We start from the raw sequence: 18,384 nt of genomic DNA on the forward strand, positions 1-18,384 counted from the left end.
ATTATACACACAGATTCAATAAAAAATAATTAAAAAAAATTGGCACTAAAAAATCAATTCCCCATGTCCTTGAGAACAAATTGCAGTTAGGCAGGTAGGTACGGTTGCATTCGTAGAGAGAGAAAGTGACGAAAACGGAAAGACTGGAGAGAGAAACCGAGATGAAGGAAGAGGACCCAAACGACTTAACACTCCTCGACGCCGCCGCCGACGACGAAGGACCTTCCGGTTATGCCAACGGCGGCGATGTAGTGCCGGAAGACGGTGGCAACGGAGACGGAACTGGTGGCGGCAGTACTAGTAGAGTGAGAGGACCCTGGTCGCCTGAAGAAGACGCGGTACTGAGTCGACTCGTGAGCAAGTTCGGGGCGAGGAATTGGAGCTTGATCGCCCGAGGAATTCCCGGCCGGTCCGGCAAGTCTTGCCGCCTACGGTGGTGTAATCAGCTCGATCCTTGCGTGAAGCGCAAGCCCTTTACTGGTAACCACCGCCATGACCGATTCAATCTTCCACTTTCACTTTTTAGTAGATTATGTATGTGTGCCTGTTGATCGGTCTCTGGTTTTCAGTTCTGATTTTTGATTTCAAATCTAGGGGTTTTTGTGGATTTCGTTTTCCGAGTGTTCTGGTATTTTTCTTTTCTTGATTCAAGATTTGATGGTTCTCTCTGCGTTTAGTAGTATGATTAGTTGGGTTTAGTTGGCATTAACTTGGTATTTTGTTGAATGCGGTAATCTAATTCTTTGTTGGTTGATGTCTGATTGTAAATCTTCCACATTTTTATTTTCCGTTCTTCCATTGTTCATATCACTTCTGTATCTCTCTGCACACATTGTGGTTTGTTTTCTGTTTCGTTTTAACTTTATTCTATGAGAATTGTTTGATCACTCAATTGAAATTGAACTTCTCAGATGTAAAAATTCAAAATTTTTAACATTATTTGTTGCTTGTATGGTAGCTGCTGTTTTCCCAATGGATTCATTTGGATGATATATTTTTAGATTATGTAAAATATTGACGAGTGATTAAGATTCTGTGGGATGCCCGAATTGTTGCTTGCAAATTACACTGGAGGAGATAATGACTGTATAGCTGTAACATCTAGACATATTGTTGGGGAGCTTTTCTTCAAGTTTTGACTTTTGAGTCCTATTATAAGTTGAATTTCTTTTCTATATATTATTGTTCTTTGTTTCTTTTGGAATTGTTACATATCTGGGTATTTAATTAAAGGAAATAGTGATTTCATTGTTGATTGGTTTGCTAATTGTGATTGGTAAGATGTTGAGAAGGACAAACAATGATAGCAATAGCATGCTCCACAAGCTGTGGAATTAAATAATTAGAAAAGAAATTGTAGTGTCTAGCGGTCGCTCAATGGGTTGTTACTCTAGTTTGAGTGTTTAGGAGTTTGACATTTGGGATTACTTCCTATCAAGCCAGCAAAGCCAATGGAAACATCAGGTACAGGGGAGCCATCTGCAAGGTGCCTATATGTCGTTCCTGCACCACTTATGTCTATGGAGAAAGATGAAGAACGACCTGTCATATGATTGGTGAGCTAGTGGCTCAATTATGTGGGCTACAGATTCAATTGATTATGTGCATCCTTAGGATTAGTCTTGACTCTATATGAATACAAATATGAACACAAATACTAAAATATAAGCTTAGTTTGAATAAACAAGGATCTTAATAATCATATTGTACTTCAGATCCTAATATATCAATCTAAGTTAAGGAAGGATTTTATGTCTTTACAGTTTTAAATCTGAGTCAATAAAATAAAAAATGGATGACATAAAAACCTGCTACGTGTACTATTGTTTATCATATTGAGTGATCATTACTTGTGACTAGGTCTGAGTTCCATCTCCTTAGAACTGGATTTTGTAAATCTTATCAGAATTCAAACCAATTGACCTAGATTGGTCCCATCACTGAACCTTGTGTCAATCTTTATTAATGTTCTTCCTTTCAAATAAAAGGGTGTTTGAGAGAGGGGGAGGGTTATTGTCGTACTTCTTCTCTTGGTCTGAAGGTAAGGTTGAAAACAAGCCAACCCGAGCCCAATGATGAAGTTGATTGGTTCACAAGTGAGTTTGAGCTTGGATGTTCATACTGTCTTAAAAACATTGCTTGACCTTGGTTTGTCATAATTTAAGTAATCAAGTATCGTAAAAACTCAATTGTTAGTCTGTAGTTGTTCAGAAAAATATAGTAGTATTGTAGACTTACTAGTGAAAACTGATGTCTGTTTAAACTGTCTTTTCACCTCGGTGGGGAAAATACGAAAGTGATAATGAGATGTTGCCATCCTTGTGGTGTTCTGTTGAGAATTAAGAAAAGAAAAGATCATAGCCATTTTTTTCTTTGATCACCCGAACTGCTAATGTAGGGGGTTCTCTTTCGTCTTTTGAAATTTCTGACCTACAAAGTGAGCTTTGGGGGCGAACTCAACTTGGAATAGATAGAGCATTCCGATTGGGGAAGGCAACTGACAGTTGACTGGACTGAGCATTCAATTGGGTGAGAGAAGCAAACTAGATGAATGCAAGTTCAGTCAGTAGTCCCTGGTATTAGGCTTGGGCCCAGGTTCTCTATTCTGTTAGCCATTTCTTTATTTGATCTACATCCTAGAATTTGTATCTTGCCATGTCATCACATCTTTGTGTCTTAGTACCGAGGGGATCTGTTGCAGCATTCATGCATTGGTGGAGTTTCACGTAATATTACATGAGAAGAGTTTTGCATTATTTCCTAACTCATTTTGTCAAATATGGGTCTTATATCCTGCAAAGAATATTGGAATTTTCTTGAGCATACATGATAGTATGATACCATCATTCACTAGCTTACTTGAACCCATCTTTGTCCTATTCAACCTCAGTTCATTTAATAATCAAGATTGAGACTTGAGATCTAGCTTAACTGAATCTTATGAATTAGCTTAAATGAGCTTTAAATGAATCGGACTCAAGTAACTCAGTTTCTTGAACAGCCCAATCTATAAGCATGGAAATACAGTAGCTCCTATTCTCACTTCCACAGGCTAGATAATTTGGATGATGCTTATACCAGGTACACTTTTTATTAAGGCTTTAACTGAGAATTGAGAGCTTAATCTGCCACAACCACTATTTTGGCATTTATAATTTCATAAAGGGTGAAGTGATGTTATTTGTTCTTAGTTGCTCTATAGATCATCATATTTTTATATGTTGTTATCGTGAGACTGGCTTTTACAGCACACAGTTCATGCTTTCCCTTGATTTTTGTAATGCTTTGATAGAAATTAGCCATGATATAAGTTTACAGAGTAATAGAAATGGCATACTTACTAGTTTGAAGTTTAATCTGGTAAGATGATTCTGAGGTGGGCCCCAAGTGGGAATTTAAATAGTTTAGTTTTTGCAAGCATCTGTTTCTCTGGTAGTATGCTATGTTTTCTCTTGGTGCCATAGTGCAGTGCTGTTCTTTTGATTTTTCACTATTATGAGTGCAGAGTTAAAAAATTTATTGCCAAAAGATGAAAAGATTGCAAATTTTCTATTTTTCTTGGCTGGGAAATCCTATGTACAACGCTTTCTAGTGCCTTCTGTTGAAGAGCTTCTATGAATTCGATGTAAAATTTGTTCTGCTTAAACCCTAAGAAAATATAATACTTTATTCTCTGCAGAACTGTCCTATAGACCTATGAGCTTGATTCTGATATTAACAGTTTTCTCTCTGTTCTCTCTCTCACTAGTTTTTTTTTTCGTGTTCTTCATAATTATCTCTCCTTTACAATCATTTAAGTACTACTGATCTGTTCCAACAAAACCTGATATTTTGCTCAGTTATAGGCTTTACTCTCTCTGTAAAACTTAACCTTATCCCCTCCTATGAAGTCCAACACGACTTATCTTTATGATACTTTTGTTTGATTGTTATAACTCAACCCAATGAAAAATTGAGTTTACCATTCAAATTCTTTTTGGCCAATTTCTGTGGTTAGCGGTGTATATATATATATATATATATATATATATATATTATACCTTATCATAAGCCAGGCCTTTCTACATACACTTTCCTTCCTGTTATACTTCTGACATCTTTATTTTGAAAAACATTTGGTTCTCTTGTTTACTGATTTAACTATACCCAAGAGAAACTACTCTGTTATTGTATTAAATATGTCTGCATAAAGAGGCTCTTGGAGTGCTGCCAGAATACGTTTTTACCATTGTGCATTGAAATTGATGTTGATCCTCAAATTTTTTATTGATAGAATTGATTTGGTAGGAGAAGCCTTTAAGGCATGAATGCAGGGAGACTGAGAAATTTATATTTCTTAAGAAAATTATAGATCTTCCGGTTTGGGGAAGTTTTAGAAGAATATAGGCTCTGTGGGAGATTCACTTGACCTGACGGAAAAGTGGTAAAATATTGATTTTTTTGGAGGTTAGGTAATTTCTCTTTCATTGAGAAAGCAGTACGTTAGTATCTGGCTGGCTGGTTGTCGTTTCCAAGTAATGAGAAACATAGGATTAAGGATTAGATGGGAAGTAAGTTGTATATATCTTGTACTGTAACTCGTAAGAGTAGTGCTTGAATATTGACAGAAAAGTATGGTTTTATCACTATTCAAATTGCGTCGCAAGATTTACTCATCTTTTGGAACTTCTATTCCAATTTTTATTTTTATTTTTTTTTAATTTATTTTTTTTTAATTTTTTATTTTTTCTGTAGATTGATAGTAAGATTATAAATATTGTATTGAAATTTAGACAGCGAGGACATATATAAATTAAACTCATATTTGTTATATTTTTCATCATGTTATTATTAATTATTTGGTCTAGATGTAATAAATCGCTACACGAGTTGGGGTGGGTGTCCATAATCCTCTCCACCACATAAACCCAGCCCCCAATGGCTAAGCTAACTGGTTATTCTTCATCATACATTAAGCACCCTATGCCCAGCAGAAGGTGTAGTATCTGACTTATGAAGTAGTTTCTCTTGGTACAATAATTCCAGCTGAATACTTGCTAAGACGCTATTTTTTCCCATTCTGTATGATTTGTGGTATTTTTCTTCAGTTATATGAATATTATCCAAGGTTGTAAGAAATAATAAGTTAATAATTCTTTGCAATGAAAATTTAATAATTGTTTGTTCACATAATTTTTATTTCTTAGGTTTATTTTTTATTATTTACCTTTTTAGGGGGTGGTGTTGAGGTTTGGTTATTCATAGTGACTTCTTTTTCTTTCTTTTTTTTTTTTTTTTTTTAATCCGTTAAATATTCCTAGTGACTTGTTTGATGATACAGGATCTGCATTCTTCTTTCCATCTTTTTCGGACTTCACTGTTAGCCTACCTTTTTTTGGTTTATGTTGCGTTACCTTTTTTTGCTTGCACACATTGTTTTCTTCTCCTCTCTTTCATGGTCAGCCACTTGCCTGAACAAAAATGTAAAAGCTTAGTATCTGCTATTCCATCAACAGATCTGTGCTCTTAGATTACCCTGGTTGGCTTTTCATAGAAACATGTGGATTATACTATGGTATTGTATCATTGAATCTCTTGATGAAGTCTTGTAAAACACAATTTGCTGCAGATGAAGAGGATCGTATTATAATATCGGCCCATGCAATTCATGGAAACAAATGGGCATCAATTGCGAAGCTCCTGCCAGGTAGAACAGATAACGCAATTAAGAATCACTGGAATTCTACACTCAGGCGAAGGTGCACGGAGCTCAGCAGGTTTAAACCGGCATCCGGAAACACGTTAGAGGAAGGCAGCCCAGAAAAAACGAAGGCATCCTCAGAAGAAACCATGTCGTATGGAGATATCAATTCATTGAAACCCCAAGAGGAAAAAGAAGTGGGACTGATGGAAAATAGACTCAACCTATGTGAAGAGAATTGTCAAAGAAATGAGGATCAGTGCGCTGCCGAAAGGAACTTTCCCGCCCTTTCTCGTCCAGTGGCCCGTGTTGGTGCATTTAGTGTTTATAACCCTTCAAGTGACCCAACAAGCTCTATGTTTTCAGGGATGGTCCCAATGTTGGGGCCATTCATCCATTCCTCGAAGACCTCCAAATTTGTTGAAGGTGTCTGTGGCGAGCCCATGGTTCCCCTGCGATGTGGCAATGGTTGTTGTGCAGCTCCAAGTACGGGCCCTTCTCAAAGCTCGTTGTTGGGTCCTGAGTTTGTTGAATATGAGGAGCTTCCCATCTTCTCAAGTCATGAGTTGGCCTCCATAGCCACTGATTTGAACAATATCGCCTGGATCAGAAGTGGGCTCGAGAATGCTGCTGCCATAAAGCCTGATACTGCAACTGGACTATCGTCCCAAGGCGCTGCAGAGAAAATGTGTGTTTTTGAGCAGAGTATAAAGAATGATCATTTTCGGTTTGAGGAAGGACGGAGTAGGTTGATGGGCATGATGACAGATGTGGTGTCAACCCAGATGCCAATGCCAGCTTTTGCATTGCCAACTGGAGTCTAAAATGCTTGAGCTGAATCCCATCGCTGATCTCCATTTTTTCGTGGTACGATCAAGGAATCTTTTACATCAGTTGTTACAATGGTTACGATGTCCTGTTTGATGCAGTAGCTGCCACCACCATTAAAGGATACACTTCTGGAAAAAAAAAAAAAAAAAATGATATACAGAGTAGGTTCCATTCTGCATTATACATAAAGATTGCAATTCCCTGCAAGACATTTATTGGGTAATAAAAATGATCTGATTACAGAGCTATTCATTTCAATTTTCTCGTTAAAACCAAATCTGTTTTTTTGGCTGCCAGTTATAAACTTTTGGATACGATCATAGGATTAAGCTAGAATTTAGAGAACATGGAAAGTGGAGATGAGTTAGCAATCCACATATTGAGACTAAGTAATGGCAGCCTTGGCAGGTGTGATTGACCTAAAACGTTGTTTATAGACAAAGTTGTTGGGATACGCCTTTCATATTTACTTGTTATAAAAATATTCACGTAAAGGTGGTTGTGTTATCAATTGTAGGCATGTTTATTATGCTTTCAATAACAATAAATAAATAAATAATAAAACATTGGACAACGTGATGTTTTTATTATTTTTAAATTAAGTAATTACATTCTTCTAAACTTTGAATGTGCAAATCAAGTTTGGATGTGATACAAAATTGCGGTCGTTGGTTTGATTGTGACTTGTAAGATGCATCCCAAATGGAGTAATCTGTATCCGTGACTATTTTCGCACGTCCATGTCACGTGGGGTTTAGGATAACTCAAGGAAGAAGACGTCAAAGTTGCACCAATTACTAATTATACACTTTACTACTTGGAGTTGCCGGTAATTAAGCATGTTCAAAAGACTGATACACGTCTCGTTTGGTGAGCTAGTGGACAAGTGGACAACTGATATACATTTCAATAGTATTGCTGTTGTTTTTTTTTTTTTTTTTTTTATAAATTATTATTATTATTAAAAAAATTTCTCCAACATGTATGCATTCGACTTGAGTCAAATTGGCCCAAATAACAAAATAATTCTCCAACATGAAAATAAAATAAGTATAATTATTATTTTTAGAGCCATCTCATAATTCACCGTCGAAGTCAAACCATACAATTTTTCTGTTAGATATTGCATTATCCATAATTTGGGACATGAAAAGTGAAAAAAATCTTTTGGACATAAAGGTTTTTTCTTGAGAAATTATGAGAATAAAGATTTCCAAGTCGGCAACCAAAGTAAAAGTGGAACTCAGTGAAAGAAGACAAACAAAAAGCAAAGTTTTGCTTGGTTTACTCTTCTTACACTAGTCTTTTCCATCAAAATCAAATCCTCTTCTTCATGATTCATGGATCCATTTACTTTCTTCTCCTTTTAGCAGCCATTAATATACATACCATAACTTGTACATCTATATATATATATATGTTCGGTAGTATAATACGTTAAATACTCCTTGAAAACTGCTCAATATAGTAGTATATATCCAAGTGTCTCTGCCAGAGCAGAGCCAATTGTTGATCTATCTCTATCTTCCAAATTATACAGTCTATGAACCGACACGCACACACAACCTACTACAACTCTACAACACAATACCTTGTCATATGCTACTATAATCACTTGATCAGTATATATCTATGTTTGTGTGTGTGTATAAATATATCTATATCTGTCCGTGTGTAGAGACTCGAGAGAGACAGACATTGGTCCGAATTCATGATCTCTGTCTTCTCTCTTCTTCTCCAAAATGACAACTACAGAAGAAACCCATGTTGATTTAGAGGACGGTAGTGGTGGTCGCCGCCATTCCATCGCCGCAAGCGACGGAGGAAGTGAGATTGTGGGTGTCTCTGACAAGAGGAGGGAATGCTCTGTGCCCGAGTGTTCGGTAGAGGCTGATCTAGAAGGCGGGTTGGAGGAGGATAAGGTACATTTAGCCAAATCTGAGAGAGATTGTAGGATTTGTCATCTGACCTTTGATGCATCGAATCAAGAATATGGTGCTCCAATGGAATTGGGTTGTTCCTGTAAGAATGATTTGGCTGTTGCTCATAAACAGTGTGCTGAGACTTGGTTCAAGATTAAGGGTAACAAGTACGTTTCTCAATTTCCAAAGAATTTAAAGTCATTTTTTTTAAGCTTTTCTGAATACACACACACACACACACACACACACACACACACACACACACTATCATCTGTGATAGCTTGTTACAATTAAGTTGAGGTGTTCTTAGGATGTGATTAGAGTGGAATGTTTTATTTTTCTTGTTAATGTTTCTTTGGGTATTGTGATTATGTGAAATTGGCTTTGGACCTTTAAAAAAAAAAAAACGGGAGAACTATAAAAAATAGACTTTTCTTAACTGAATTTTTATAAAACAGTTTTCAAAAACTGTCATCTTTATACATTTTCTGATTTTTAATGCTCGGAAAACTAATATCAGAAAACTGAATCAAACAGGCCCTACTTTATGATGGATCCCTCATCAGATAAGTTCTTCATTATTGGTTGGTCAATTACCGTGGGATTCTGGCAATTAAAATTTATATGAGAACAAAATGGAAAAGACTACAAAATACCAAAATGTAGGTTTCATTAATGAAGAGAGTCACGAAAATTAAACGAGGGATGAAGGCATTGGCCGACTAAGCAAATAATTCTTCTCCATTCCTTGTGCTGTCGGAATTTACTCTCTCTTTGACCTTTCTGGTTTCTCTTTCTTCTTGTTTACAAGTTGGGTTTATGACTATGATCGACGCATTTCTTTTCTAGGTTAGAGTATGCGCCACTTGCAAGTTTTCCTTTACGATATATTGGTTCAATCATACTGATGTGTGAGTTCACTTGAACTCATTGTTGAACAATGTATAGTTTTTGAAGTAGGGGTTTGGGATTGTCAAAACTCCCAAATCTTCTGTTGCTGTCTTTTCTCTCATTATAATTAGATAGGTGCTATTGATTGGTCAACGTCTACAATCATATAGTGTTGTTAGTATATGGTCCTATAAACAGAGCAATGAGACCAATACGATCAGTGGTTGCCCATTCAGTGTACAAAATGTAAATTCCACTTGCACTTGATGAATGAATGCTTAGTGTCTAGTCTTTGTAATACAATTGTTCTTATCATCTTCGGGAATCAGATGATTCTGCAAATTCCTTCTCATTGTGGTTAGTGCATTTCTAATTTCTATTAAAGTGACAACTTTTAGTTCCTTTCTTTATCTATTTAGGGCGGTGCTAAGAATCTTACAATTGTGTGGTGCATAATTGGTTTTATTTCAAGTTTTGGCTATGCATAGCTTATAGGTAACGGGCTTTAAGAGGTGGAGGAAACATTGTGGGGATTGTGTATAAAAGAGGGATTGAAATTGTCTTGGTTTTAGAAGTTTTAGATTGTAGTAATAATAGAAATTAAAGGACTTCAGGGTTTTTTTGGTGTTAAATTAAAGAACCAAAGGTGAGGAAAAGGTTGTGCTTGATTAGGTTTTGGAATGATAAGGTTTTGGATGAATAGGGAGTCCTCTTGCAGTAACCGATGCATGGTAATTTGTATGATAATCCATAAATCTTGCTTTACCCCTTCAGGGGTTAAGTTGCATCTCATAAATGCAATCTTCAATTCTTAAAAACATAGCTCTGTTTAATTGAATGATTACATTTATTTGTATAGCTCGTCATATATTATGACTATAAAATGAGAAACTATGAAAATTTGTCTACCAATATATTATAGACCTTCTAAATACCAGTATTAAGTACCCATTGATATAATTTGATCCAAAATACGGTCCAAGGACCACTACTACGTGATCAGCAAATTCAGTTCATAATAAAATCCCCCAACTCTAAGAAGTTGGTATGATATAAATAGACCTGTTCAGCAGTGTACTAGCTTGAAATAAACATTCCACTCAATACCATGGACAGTTTCCTTGCGTCCAAAAAGGCTTCTTGATTGTCGGCAAACCCGCAGCCTTTATTTTAGGGTTCTAAATCCTATCATATTTGTTTAGCCACTTAGTTGATAAGGTGTCAATTCATGCAGGTGAGCATATAGCAATCAAGTTTGGGAAGTTTTTAGCTTATTATACCCCTCTCTAGACTCTACTTCCTCTTCCCGAGTAGATATTCGGTGCGCCCGATGTACCTGGCTTATCAAAGTTGTGTGTGTACAGCATGCGCTGGCACGTGCACATCACGCACGGCTCTGATTAGCCCGGTGCACATCACGCACAAATCTAATTAGTCCGGTGCACTGAGCACACTAAATATCTATTCCCTCTTTCCCCTTGTTCTATAAGGGAATATTCTGCTCTTTTTACTCAAAATTTGATGGTTTTCATTTTTAAATGCACCATAAGGCCCAAAATCTTGTTATTTGGGTCGAGAATGCAAATCTTGTTCTGAGTCTCAGCTTGGCAGAAACTAAATGTAGTTAGTTTAAGAACTTTAAAAATCTTGTCACGATTATTATCCATGGTTAAATTCCTAGTTATGTTTTAGTTTCCAAAGCGTTCTTGTTACACTGCAGCCTGCAGGTAACATGGTCCTAAATCTCATTTTGGAATTTAAGAGCATAATTCGCTAAAATTTCTCCTGCATGATGAGTTGCTAACCTTTTCCAGAGTCAAGGATTCATGTGCCAACATCTCTACCCTTAGTATCAAGTGTAAGTGCGTGTTTGTGCGTGTTTTGTGAAAAAAATGGAGCAAATTTGGCCAACATTCAGTACACAAGACTCTGGCTTGTTTAGTTTATAGGTTGAGAGAATGTCTATGTAACTAATTCAAATATTCATTCCTTGACCGATGAAATTTTAAGTATTCTTCTTGAAATAGTCTTCACTTATGTCCATGGTTCTGCCAGAAAATGCGAGTATCTTCCATTATCACCGGACAGATTGTAGCAGCAAAAAGGATATCAGAAATCATCATTTTTAATGCACGATTTCAGGAAATTTAAATATGGCTTTACTATTTATTTATCATTATTTTCCCGTCTCAAATTATTGACCAAAAGTTCACAAGTAGTCAATGTTAGACATCTGATGAGCTTTTAGAATTCTACTTCACATTTACATTGAGAAACTTCTTTCACTTTCTTCTATTTGTTTCTGTAAATTTTTTTTTTGGTTGAATCTTACTTGAAATTTTGAAAACCGCAGAGCCTGTGAAATCTGTGGATCAATAGCACGCAATGTTGCTGTTGCAAACGAAACCGAATTGATGGGGCAATGGAGTGATTCTAATGAGGCTGTTGCAGAAGCTATTGCAGCACAAGTGCCCCCTTCAGAGGCTCGAAACTTCTGGCAGACCCATCGATTTCTTAACTTCTTGCTAGCTTGTATGGTCTTTGCATTTGTCATCTCCTGGCTCTTTCACTTCAATGTTCCCGCGTGAAATCCGTTGACCGGGACCATTTTTAACAGGGGCAATTGAGATGAAGCAGAAAACGCCTTAAAGCTCCTATCATTTTTTCAGGTACTCTTCTTGGCACCACGGCTGCTCATTCTTGGTTGTAAGAAAATCCAATATGTACGTGTGCCTTTTAAATCAGTTGCTTTCCTCTTGAACGGGCTAGTATGTAATTATATACTGTTGTAAATTGTATCTACTGTGGTAATTCATCAAATGTTTCTCGTTTGTAATTTTATAGAATATAAGAGCTAAATTTTTTTCTTTTAATTGAATTTAAGTTGTTCATGTTTGCTTCTGGGGTATATTTTTTTTTAATAATTAGGAGACTTGTCATAGCTAGGAATTTTTTTTTTTTTTCATTATAATAACTATAACCTTGGTTTTCAGTATCAGTAATATAGTATTTCAAATAATGCTAAGGAATGACATAATAATAAAATAGAAATAAAAATTGCCAATATTTGTAGGACAATGGGATTAGAATGCAAAAAAATAAGAGAAATACTACACTGAATAGTGCAAAATCAGTGGAAACGTGGTATGGTGAATTATATTGCATAATTGTTTACTAGTTCTGGAAACAAAGTAATATTGATTTTAGAAGGCCGGTATAGGGTATTAATTTGTTGGTGATTTCTGAAGTTTAAAATATCATACTTCCCCCAACCTAGAGTAGCTAGGTGGGGAAGTAAAATTAAGGGATTTTTACCAATATATAGGCATAAGGCCCAAATACTACAGTAAAATGAGGATAAGGTCTTAAAGTTTCAATAATTGGACGACCACCAAAATATTTCTTTAAAATGGATTGCACTTTATGCTTTTGTACCACACAACAAACTATATTATAATTAAAGACCCAAATTAATACTTTTATTTTATATTGACCTTAGAGTTTGAACTAAATTTGCAAAAGATGAGTGAACAAACTATTAAATATGGAATTAAAATTTCATAATAAATTAATATGGACTTAGAGACTTCTTTAAACAAAAGATCTTATATATAAATTAAATTTAACGAAACAATATAGGCTCTGATACCAAAATTGAGTTAAATCTAACCAGATAGAAGAATGCAAAATAACATAGAGTAAATTTAACAATTAAATCACAGAAATGACTACCGAACCTGATAACGCTCTGATAACGCCTTGTGAGAACGCCTGAACACCGGCAAGAACGGGCCAACAAGCCAACAGTTTGAGTCAACTCACAGAAGAAATTGCTAAATTAAAACTAAGGCTACTTATACTAGTTGGATTCAAGAAAATTCTAGGATCTACACTGTCTGGCTAAATAAAATGTATATATTTGATCTTTTTGTCAACAGAAGTCTTTTGCACAAAAGTATTTAAAATACTAAATAGAGATAAAGAAGTTTTAAATAAGAGCAAACTGGATGATTTATTGCATAAGAAATATATACATGGATACACTCTGTTTATACATGGATACATTCTCACACACTATTTTACAAAGATATATGTACTGAAAGAAATCACAAAAGAAAGCACACAAGAAGATAGAGGACTGGAATGCTCGATGGCTCTTAACTCGGTTGCTCTAAAACTCGATGATCCTACTTGAGCAGAGAGGCTCCTTTTATAGGAAATGAGGGAGATGAATCTTTAGCTGAGATTAAAATATTACATAGACGGTTGAGATTCAAAATGCTTTAGAGATTAAGAGTGTTGAATTATTGTTGAACTATTGATGTCGGCTTCTGGGGAGTTTTATCTACTGTTGAGAATTTGCTTTCGGTGGATCTGCTTTTATCTGTACACTGTTGCGAATCTACTTTTCTTAGATGTTGAATCTGCCTTTATCTGTACACTATGGCGAATCTATTTTTCCTTAGATACTTTTAGAATTCTTACATATTGGACAAATTTCTGTCGGTAGTGCTATTTGTTGGGCTGTCATTTCATTCTCTTTCATGCATGCGGGCAAAATATACATCAGTGTTGTCTGGTGAGCTAGTTTCTTCATTTCTGTAAGCGAGATCAAACTGTTCTAACAACATCTTTTCTTCATTTATTATTTCTTCAACTTCTGGAGATATCTCAATCTCTGGAGGAGACTTAATGACATGAGGAATTCTTGCTTTGACAAAAATTTTCATGTTGATATTATGATCGTAGAGTCTGAAACCAGGATTGTAGCTTGGGTTAACTTGCTGATAGGCTTTGTAGTATACCAAATGGTTAAAGGTAGCTGGTTCTATCTCATTACGAAAGTTATTTACAAAATCAATATGTTGGGTAAGAACTTTGACTTCTGTGGGATCAGAGTAAATGTAAATTCGATGTTGTCCCAGAATTATCGCTCCATCCTTTACCCATTCTGGGGGGTACTATGGATTTAAAGGAGAATTGGACTTTCTGGAATGAAATCTTTGGTTAATTTTTGTTCGAAGGCAATGGCTTGATTTAAACGGTTGGGAAAGTTACCTAAAGAATCTAGGTATTCTAATAGCATGTCTTAAGTAACAGATGGTAGTTCTTGTAGAGAAAAGGGTTTTTCTGGTTATTTCAAAAGGATAGAAGAAAACAATGTCTACGTCTAACAAAATAATGGCCATAGGTATGAGGTTGCCTGTTTGTATAAATCGTAGGAAAAATAGTTATAACGAGTTCATTTAGGTGGACTATTATTTCTGAGGTAGTTTTGGATATCAACCCATTCTTTGAAACCATCAGACTTGACTTCTTCAAGGATAAGATCCTTGAGATCATCAGGAAAAAGTTCAACTTGTTGTCTCAGGATTTCTCTGTAGGTTGGTGAGAAAATGGGTAATAACTTGGCATACTTGATTTGTACCTACAGAAATTGAACTTTCTGAAGATTTTCATCTTCAACAGTCCTTTGCTCAGAAATAGTTAGTTCTGTGGGGTTTTCTGTTGTTTTTTGATAAGCTAGATTCAACTTTATATAATGAGATATAAGCGTCTCATGTTCCTGCTGTAAATTCTGATATGCTTTATTAGATGATGCAAAATATTCACTTAAAATATTTAGATTTCTGACGAGGGTTCTATCGAGGTTATTTCTGGAAAACCAAATATTATCTAAAATAAGTTTTTGGTTAGAAAAAGATTATGTTTAGCGCGGAACTATTGAGCTAGGTTTTGGATAATCAAAAAAGGATTAAAAGTGCCTGGTATAAGACTATAACTATTGTTGCTCTTTGTTTCCATTCCTGCAAAATTTAACAATCGATTAGTAAACGGGATAGAATATCTGTTAAATAATTGTCTATTCCTTTGACATGTTCAAATATAGGTTTAAAACCTCTTCTAGTAATACAGTCAATAAATGAAATCAATCTCTTTGCAGACATCCGCTGTTGTTTTGCTTTGTTTGCAAATTTAACTATGTTATCGCAATCTGTTCTTATAAGAAATTCTTTGTCAAGGAATATTTGAAATTTTTCAATAGAGTTGGTTACTTCTAAAATTTCTTGATCTGTTGAAGGTAAAATAGATTGTGCTTTATTAAAAATTCCGCTAGCATGGCGACAAATTTGTTCTTCATCTCATGAAGATTCTTTTGTAGGTCTTTGAAGAAGTAAACATGCCCATCCTTGAGCTGATGCATTTATCTAGATTATTTTATAACTATTTTCAAGTGGGAGTTGTAAAGATTCTAACTGAGTGACCAAAGATTTAATTTTCTTTACTAGTTCTATATCTTGAGTATTAAAATATTTTTGACTATATTTACCTAATTTTGAATACAAAAGTCTTACTGATTGTCCTAATTTAGGAATAAAATTGCGACCATAATTTAATAATCCTAAAAATGCTTGTAGAAATTTAGTTTCTTCTAATTTATCTTGAAAGTCTAAAATCTTCTTAACAATATGTGATTGTAGTTTTACTTTTCCGTCTTTAATGTACAAGCCTAAAAATTCAATGTCTTGTTTTTCTAATATCATCTTTTTACTACTTATAATAAGTCATTGTGTTATAAATTCGTTGAATATAAGTGCAAGATGTTTTCTATGCTTTTCTTTAGTTTGACTGAAGACTAGAATATCGTATATATAAACACAACAGAATTTTGAATATCTATTGAATATAATATCCATTTTTCTTTGGAACTCCTGTGGTGCATTTTTTAATCCAAAAGGCATAACAAACCATTCATAATATCCTTCAAGACATATGAACGCAGTCTATTCAATGGATTTGTTAGGCATATGGATTTGCCAAAATCCTGATTTACAATCGAATTTAGAAAACCATTTTCTATCTTGTATTCAATTTATCAAAACATCTTTATTAGGAATTTTGTAACTGTCATCATATGTGTTATCATTTAATCTTTTATAATTTATAACCATACGAGATTTTCCTCTTTTTATTTCTGAATGATTTCTAACCATAAAAGCTGGACTCTTATGTCTACTATTGTTTTTTCTTATTACTTTTAATGATAAAAGTTTTTTAATTTGTTTTTGGAATTCTTCCTGATCATCTAAGGTATGCGGATTTGTGTTTTTATAGTTATGAACGGATTTATTATATTTAATTTGGTTTCGATTTTATTTTTGTACCAGTGTTTTTGGGGATCTTCTCCTAAATTTTCAGTAGTTTCAGCTAGTCTTATAAGATTATCAATGTCTAATTTAGAATTTTTTAATATAGCTTTATTATTAAGTAAAATCTTTGGTTCATCTAAGTAACTAAGAAACATTAACGCTTCAGAAACATCTTCTACAAATTCTGTTACATCAAATAAATTCTCTGTCTTTTCTTCTATCATAGTTAATTCGGTCATAGGTAAGGTATTGATATAAATAATAGATCATTTTTCTTTATGAGGAATACAAGGAGAGTTAGATGGAATAAATATTCTTTGTTTAAAGAATTGTAAACCTATAGGGGTATACATGAATCCTCTGGTGAGTGAATTTATAAAATTTAATCCTAAAATAAAATCGTAAATACTCGGACTATTATTAACTACATAGTTTGTGGTAAAACAAATTTTTCATTATTAATTACTATAGGAACATTATGGACCCAATGAATTATTGACAGTTTTTCATTATTATATTGACTAATGTTAACATTATAATTTAATTTTATTAATGTTTCTTCTGGTACTAAATGTCTTTTAATTATGCTTTTAAAAGCTCCAGTATCTGACATAGCTGAAGTTTGGACTAATTTTTCTTTAAATTCCAATGTTATAGGAAATTAGATTAAATTAGATGGTTTATATATTGAATTTATGGATTCAACTAATGTATTTTCTAACTTATTTTCGTATTTATTATAACAGTCGTAACATAATAGGTTTTTACAATAGTCTTTACAATAATCTCCTTCTGTAATAAAAGAGTTGCATTGTTTACAGTTATAAGTTGAGAAATGAAATTTAACTAATTCATAATGACATGAAGAATTGCTTATAGTGCAAATATAATCTTACATAGAATGAAGTCCTTGTTCAAGATCTTCATCAACTTCACTATCAATGTTTTCTATACTATATATGCTGTCATTATCGTCGTCAGAATCATAAACGTTTTCTAATTCATATAATTCCTATATTTGTTCGTCAATATCTTCAAGTATATTGATTTTTTCTTGTATTTGTATAATGGGGTTTTGCTTATATTTATAAGGACAATTTGGTCTTATATGTCCTGAATCTTTACAAATAAAACATTTGCAGCTTCATTCCTTTGTGGATAATGTAGTTACTTTGCTATCTTTATTGTCTTTATTATCTTTTTTACCTTTAATTATTTTTCGTTTTTTATACCAAAGGCGCTTTCTAAATGGTTTGGGGTTACTTTTAAAATTCTTAAAATATGGTTTTTTATTGTAATTTATATAAGTTCTACTTTTTCGTAATTTATATTTTTGTGGTTTATTTCTTTTGAAGGTTTTCTGTGGTATACAGCTGTAATACCCCTAATTCTCAAAAGGATATTATTGGAATTTAAATGATATAGTTGGAATTTAAATTGGTTTCAATGTGTATTTTATTTGACTGTTTATTTTATGTGTATGTTAATTGTTTATTTATTTGATATTCGTTCTAAAATATTAATTGTTTTTTGGGCCTGATCAACCAGTGTCTTGGATCCGAGGGGTATCATAGTTGATATCAGAGCACTCCAGGTTCTAGTGTCCTTAGGAGTGTCTTTCGTTAGATGACTTCCGCGTTGCGTCTCTTAAAACTTAGAGCCATATTAGGATTCGTTGTACTCTATTTACGGTTCATTAGGAGTAGCAGATGTTAATTATATTTCATAGTTATGGAATGGTTGACACTAGGAGGAGGATGGGGTCCAAGGCGAAAGTGATACAGACCCAAATGAGTAAAGGAGTATGTTATCGAGTTCGTTGTCAAAAGCAGAACTTGGGATCGAAGATTTAATTTTGGTTGGTGCTACTTTTAAAAAGTACAAGCCAAGGAAGGGTTTAGGAATATGT

At 34.2% G+C, this 18,384-nt stretch overlaps 2 protein-coding genes across 2 annotated transcripts; both read left to right on the forward strand.

The window, feature by feature from the left end:
• The first annotated feature begins 24 nt into the window (after positions 1-24).
• On the forward strand, positions 25-6,769 carry LOC132270858 (transcription factor MYB25-like). Its single transcript, XM_059772067.1, has 2 exons — positions 25-480; positions 5,609-6,769. The coding sequence occupies exons 1-2, from the start codon at positions 162-164 to the stop codon at positions 6,502-6,504; spliced, it is 1,215 nt and encodes a 404-aa protein (XP_059628050.1). The 5' UTR covers positions 25-161; the 3' UTR covers positions 6,505-6,769.
• A 552-nt stretch (positions 6,770-7,321) lies between these two features.
• Positions 7,322-12,202, forward strand: LOC132270859 (uncharacterized). Its single transcript, XM_059772068.1, has 2 exons — positions 7,322-8,600; positions 11,678-12,202. The coding sequence occupies exons 1-2, from the start codon at positions 8,254-8,256 to the stop codon at positions 11,910-11,912; spliced, it is 582 nt and encodes a 193-aa protein (XP_059628051.1). The 5' UTR covers positions 7,322-8,253; the 3' UTR covers positions 11,913-12,202.
• The last annotated feature ends 6,182 nt before the right edge of the window (positions 12,203-18,384 follow it).

This window comes from Cornus florida, unplaced genomic scaffold (genome assembly GCF_030987335.1).
Source record: "Cornus florida cultivar Cherokee Brave unplaced genomic scaffold, ASM3098733v1 CherokeeBrave_3.0.0_Hap2_Chr08, whole genome shotgun sequence".
Taxonomy (NCBI): domain Eukaryota; kingdom Viridiplantae; phylum Streptophyta; class Magnoliopsida; order Cornales; family Cornaceae; genus Cornus; species Cornus florida.

Excerpts from the sequence above, each read along its gene's own strand:
- LOC132270858 (XM_059772067.1), top strand. The coding sequence starts at position 162 with ATGAAGGAAGAGGACCCAAACGACTTAACACTCCTCGACGCCGCCGCC. Across the intron at positions 481-5,608 it reads GAAGCGCAAGCCCTTTACTG|ATGAAGAGGATCGTATTATA; the intron begins GTAACCACCGCC and ends AATTTGCTGCAG.
- LOC132270859 (XM_059772068.1), top strand. The coding sequence starts at position 8,254 with ATGACAACTACAGAAGAAACCCATGTTGATTTAGAGGACGGTAGTGGT. Across the intron at positions 8,601-11,677 it reads TTCAAGATTAAGGGTAACAA|AGCCTGTGAAATCTGTGGAT; the intron begins GTACGTTTCTCA and ends TGAAAACCGCAG.